Source organism: Musca domestica, unplaced genomic scaffold (genome assembly GCF_030504385.1).
Source record: "Musca domestica strain aabys unplaced genomic scaffold, Musca_domestica.polishedcontigs.V.1.1 34, whole genome shotgun sequence".
Taxonomy (NCBI): domain Eukaryota; kingdom Metazoa; phylum Arthropoda; class Insecta; order Diptera; family Muscidae; genus Musca; species Musca domestica.
Genome location: NW_026712313.1, coordinates 779,656 through 785,655, shown reverse-complemented (window position 1 = coordinate 785,655; position 6,000 = coordinate 779,656). Strand labels below are relative to the sequence as shown.

At 34.4% G+C, this 6,000-nt stretch overlaps 1 protein-coding gene across 1 annotated transcript in view; it reads left to right on the top strand.

Moving 5' to 3' along the window:
• The first annotated feature begins 1,286 nt into the window (after positions 1-1,286).
• Positions 1,287-6,000, top strand: part of LOC101894324 (zinc finger protein ush) — a 335,976-nt gene continuing 331,262 nt past the window's right edge. Inside the window, exon 1 of the mRNA XM_059125533.1 lies at positions 1,287-1,486. Within this exon, the coding sequence (XP_058981516.1) occupies positions 1,441-1,486 (46 nt within the window). The 5' untranslated portion in view covers positions 1,287-1,440. The remainder of the gene's footprint in view (positions 1,487-6,000) is intronic.

Here is a 6,000-nt window from a genome sequence, read left to right as displayed (position 1 = left end):
AATAATTTTTGGCGCTGTTTTTCGTTCGTTGAGATGGAGATTTGTGCTCATCATCGTTTCCCATTGTTGTGTGTTGTTGTTGGGGCCATCGTGTGTCTTCTGCTGCTGCATTATTGTTGGTCTATGAGTGTGTGTGGAAAACAAAAATTGCCATAATTGTTTGTGTTGCGAATTTGATTCTTTGCCGAAGTGGGAGGGAGATTTAGCAGCAGTCGTCGTCATATCATCTCTTGTCTTTTGTTGTTGTTATTGTTGCTGAGTTCAATTCGTTTCGATTCAATTTGTTGTGTTTTGTTGTTTGCTTGACTTCTGTGTGCAAGACAGGCATGCATTCATGTTGTGAAAAGGTTTGATTGTTTGTTTCATTGCTCTTGTGAGATTTTGTTGCATGCCATTTGTTATTGTTCTTGGTGTTGCTAACGACAACAGCAACACCAACAACTACCTGCCAACAATAAATGCTGCTGTTTTGAATGTTGTTGGCTGGTTGCGTTGTTTTGTTGGATTCATTCGATTCGATGACGATTGGGTTTTAGTTGCTGCTGCTATTGTTGCCTTCTTTAGTTGTTGCTGGCTGGCTGTCTGTCTGTCTTCGTTTTGTTCGTGCGATTGCAAACAACACAGCTCGCGCTCCATCAGCACCAACAAGCGGCAGCAGCAGCACCAGCACATTGTTGGAGCCATTTACGTGTGCCATGCCATGCCATTTAGTAGTGAGTATTTCGCCGTAATGCTTAGACGTGTCGACATTCTTGAATTTCGCAAATGTTCTTCGGCAATGTGCGCCGTTTTGTTGCAATAATCGAAAATAATTCGAATCATTTTTGAACACAACGGTGATAGATAGCTATGCCCTTAGCGACTGTGGTTAATGGGCGACCTGGAGTATTTCAAGCTATGGCAAATGGCATTCCATGACCGTTATCAATAAAAAATAAATTGAAATATTAAAATAGAAAATATTTATATGAAAATAGAATTTTAATAAAATAATTAAATAGAGTTCAAAAAAAATTTAATAAAAAATGAAAATAATTTCAAATAAAATTAAATGAATTAATGCCACAAAAATATTTTTTGACATAAAAATGATATAAAAAATAATGAAAAATTAGTAAAAAAATTGAAATAAACAAATAAATAGAATCCAACTCAAAATAAAATAGAAATATTTTTTATGCAAAAAATTAGAAAAAAATTTGTGATTGTTTTGATTCAAAGAAGAGAATCTAAAATTGTTTGAAAATATATTACAATTTTGTGTGTGTGTATGTGTGTTTAAAAAAATAAAAATATTTTTTTTTCTATTAAATAATATTCAGTGCAGTTTTGTTTAGTGGCCTTAACGGCATTTTTATTTACCGAAATTTTCAATTACATTATTTTTCTTTGAACTTATCATCATCCCAAGGATTATTGTTCAGCCTGCAATCAACCACAATGATGTCACGCCGCAAACAACTCAATCCGAAGCCGTTAAATAAAGGTAATATTTTGGTGAAAAATTACCAAAACTCAAAACAATCGAATTCAGATAAAATTAGATTTATAAAAAATTCCTTTGAGCCAAGTTGCAACCAATTTTGTTGCATCAAACTTGTATGCAATTCAACATTTTTAGACGAATCTATTTCCGAAATATTGATGGCAAAGGCAATTTTTTTAGTTTAATGAAAAAAATTGAAAATCGCATTTTTTTCACTTTCGTATCGGCATGCAAAAGCAGGACCGTATAATTTTTTTGCATTTTTACTTGTATTTTCAATTTGTTAAAATTTCATTTGAAATGAAGTAACGATTTCGAAAATTTTAAATTTACCGACGGCATATTGAATTGCTACAAATTTCATTCAATTGTAAGAATATCCCAATAGGTCGGACAAGAAGGTCCCTTGTTGTAGTATCGAGATCCCTAAAGCATGTTTTTATGGATATAACACCCTAGACCAGAAATTGTGATCCTGATGTCTCACAAATCCGTTATTTGGGCATGTTTTGAATTCCTCGAGATAAAAATATAGTTATTTATTTGAATCCCTGATATTTTAAAGACTGCACAAATAAACATTTTTAACCAATACATTGGGCATATACGCAGATGGGGATGGTCCAGACTGGGCCCCTGTAATGACAAATGTGATTTTTTTTAATTGGTTTTTATCCAATTTCAGAACATTTGGACTAAATTTTGTCGATCTGTCTTCATGTACCACCTCCAACAAGCCACAGTGGTCTACAGACGTGATAAAAAAATTGAGAACATGAATGCCACAAATGTTAACTTTAGTGCTGTAAATATTCTCTTAAAATGTCAAATCTTCATCAACAATATTTTTGAATTTTGAAACCGCATTTAGCAATTAAAGAAGATAATGTTGATTTTTATACCCTCAGCCACATAGCTAGGGAGGGTATATATCAAAACGTGTCTCGTCGAAATAACTGTTTTAGATCCTAGGTCTCTTTGGACGAAATCCGTTTCAAGACATTTGGAGTCGATCTAGCGATGTCCGTCCGTCTGGCTGGATGGTGCGCACGATGATCCTCGAAGGGAGTTTCCCATTTTGTCCACATTCGGTACATCGTAATATTATTATCAAACTTAGAACGAGTTCGGAGATGGGCAATATCGGTTCACTCCTTCTGGTACCTCCCCCATTCATTTTCAAAAAAAATATATATATTTTAATGCACAGAAAAAGAAAAGATACTCCAATTTTGCTATAAATTTGCAAATCCAAAAATTGGCATCAGTGCTAGGTCAGGTGTGAAAATGGACAATATCGGCCACTCCATCAAGTACCTACCTCCCCACAAAAGGTCAACATTTTGAATAATTATAACTCTTATAAAATGTGATGTAAGAGCTCGATAGCCTTCAAATTACGCAGACAACAATATTTTTATCAACCCAAGATCTGGTGTGAATATATCGGTGCATTCCTTCTAGTACCACCCCACAAAGCATCAATGTTTTGAATAATACACGGATCTCTTCATATTTCACACTTCCCATTATTTTTACTAATACAAGATCTGATGTGAAGATGGGATATAACGGTCCACTCCGTCTGATACCTACCGTACAAAGGTTCAAAATTTTGAATATCCAAAAAGCTCATAAAACTCGAAATTAACATCCGATTCCATTCTGACTTGGTGTATCTCAATGTTTCCATAAACACAACATCTGTTTTAAAGATGGTAAAGATCGGATAATTTTTTCTGGTACCTCCCTCGCAAAGGGTCAAAGATTTGAATAACCAAAAAAATCATAAAATCCGAAATTAGCATTTATTTTTATTAAGCCAAGGTCTGGTGTGAAGATGGAATATATCGGTCCACTCCTTGTGGTACCACAAAAGGGTCAAAATTTTGAATATCCATGGCGCTCATTAAACGCGAAATTAACATACGATTCCATTCAGATATGGTATATCTCAATGTTTCCATAAACATAACATATGTTTTAAAGATGGTAGAGGTGGGATATTTTTTTCTAGTACTTCCCCCGAATATGGTCAAAATTTTAAATAAGCAAAACGATTATAAAATCCGACAAACATATCCCATTGTTTCTACTAACACAAAATTTGCTGTGAAGTTGGGGTATATCGGTCTACTCCTTCTGGGTCAAAATTTTGAATATTCACGAAGTTCATAAAACACGAAATTAACAAGCGATTCCATTTAGACTTGGCATATCTCAACATTTCTATCAACACAAGATCTGTTATAAAAATGGTAGAGATCGGATCATTTCTTCTTGTACCAGCCTCACATAGAGTTCAAGATTTTGAAAAACACTTGCGAAACAATTCAGCGGTTCTTTAAAACTTGCTATATCATCGCAGTGGTCGAAAAATGACTCGTGAGCTGAACATATCGCAATGTTCCATTCGGCAAATATAGAAAAATGAGATCTGAGTAAAGCCATTGAAATTCCAAAAAGTGCAAGAACTTACACCGCAGCAGAAAGAAAATAGACTCAAAAGAGCTTAAGAGTTGCTTCGCTTGGGCGAAAGTGGTGAACTGCCGAATTTCGTTTTCTCCGATGAGAAAACATTCGTTGTCCAGCAGTTTGTAAACCAATGAAATGATCGTGTTTTCTTGCCAAAAGGTCAGCGGAAAATGTTCACCTTCTGTTGGCCTCAAGCTCAAGCGCCGGCCATGGTGATGGTGTGGGCTCTCCGCTCAAAATCAAGGTAAAAAATACCAAAGTATCGATCACCTCAAGCAAGCGTTTCGCCGGGAATGGGCCAAAATACCGCAGAGCAACATTCGGGCAGATTGTGATGGTTTCATTGGTCGTTTGAAGGTCATAATTCGTGCCAAAGGTGACCAATTCGAACAAATCTAAAGTTTTTCTAAAATTTGTTGCTATTTTCCGATATTTTGTGCTTTCATTCAATAAAATTTAGAATAAAATGTAAAAATTATGGCGTTTGACTTTGTTGCAGCTTTTTTATCTCATCCTGTATTCCATGTTCTTCCAATTTAATTTTTTTTATCAGAGAAGTGACAATTTGTGGGAGAGGAACAAGTTATGTTTTACGTCTGATACAAATATTTTTGGGTCAAAGTTAAGCTTAGGCATTCGAATTTGATACCATTTCTGAGAGAGTTGGCTGAAAAGGACAACCGATCAATCCCATCTTATTTGAAGATAGAATATTGACATAAATTTTGAGTTGTTACCAGTTCAAGTATGACTGATGCAAAGGCTTCATCAAAAGGTTTTAAATAAATATATCAAAGATAGACCTCTGCGGATATCTAAGGTGTAAAAATTTTAACGCCGAAGACCTTGATGTTACCACACCAAAAGTCAGGGGATATATGTCCAAGAAACTCATAGGCATGTGATTCCCTTGAAAAAATATACCTTGTCGAGTTTTTTTTTACCACCAAAATCTTCTACTACATATTTTAAGGTGCCAGAATAACGCATATGCTAGTTTTTACTCGAAAATTTCCAAATAAGCCCTAGAATGCTATTTTTGTCATATTTTCGTTATAACCCTAGATTCCAATATAAGTTATTTTAAAATTGACAAATTGAAATCGAAATTCACATTACGGATACGTATCTTAACGTGAACATGGCACATAAAACTCGTATAGGTCATGTTACCTATTTTGATTGCAAATTTGTGCAAATGCTTAATCTGTATCACATTCGACCCATATAAATGGAATTTCGAGGCAATGATAATTTAGGAAAACCTTCCCCACCCTCCCTTTTCGTTTGCACTCTTTTATCATACATTTTTTTAACCAAATACCTTTAATTTCTATTCGCCAGCATTCTTTTGGTCTCTCACCAACGATAGTCTTTTGAACGTTAATTTTTCACTTGTTTTTTTTTGTTGCTCCACAAAATTATCACACATTCGCCCCTATCATTCATTCAGTCATTCGTCATTATCGTTGTCGACGGTTTTTGCCAATTCGCTGTTAAACCTTAAAACGCTGAATTCATTTGGAAGCGATATCAGCAGTGTCAGTGTTGTAACTGAAAAAAGAGTACGTGCATCAGCCCAAATAGTTAGAGCAACCTGTATAAAATTCTAAACCGAATTTTCGTTACAATTTATTATTGTTTTAAGCATACGTTTTTCTTTTTGAGCATACGTTTTGGATATGTTATTTAAAAGAAAATAAATATTATATGCTAAGAGTAGTCCGATGGTTTTTCTTATACAATAGAGAAATTCGATAAAAGGGGATGTCAGAAACTTACCTTACCATTTCTGTTAGGTTGTAAAAGGATAAAGGATTAAGTCATATTGGTATCGGAAATAATGTTTCTTTTTAGAATATAAATTCCTTCTTTTGAAGGATCATCAGGGGTGTACAATCGTGGAGAAGATTACTTTCTAATTAAAAAACACATTAAATTTTTAAGTTCCGTTATGTGGGAGATGAATATATATTAAACATTTTTAAGATGTTCAAATTACCTCCCCCACAAAGAATATTCATGAAGCCCATAACACA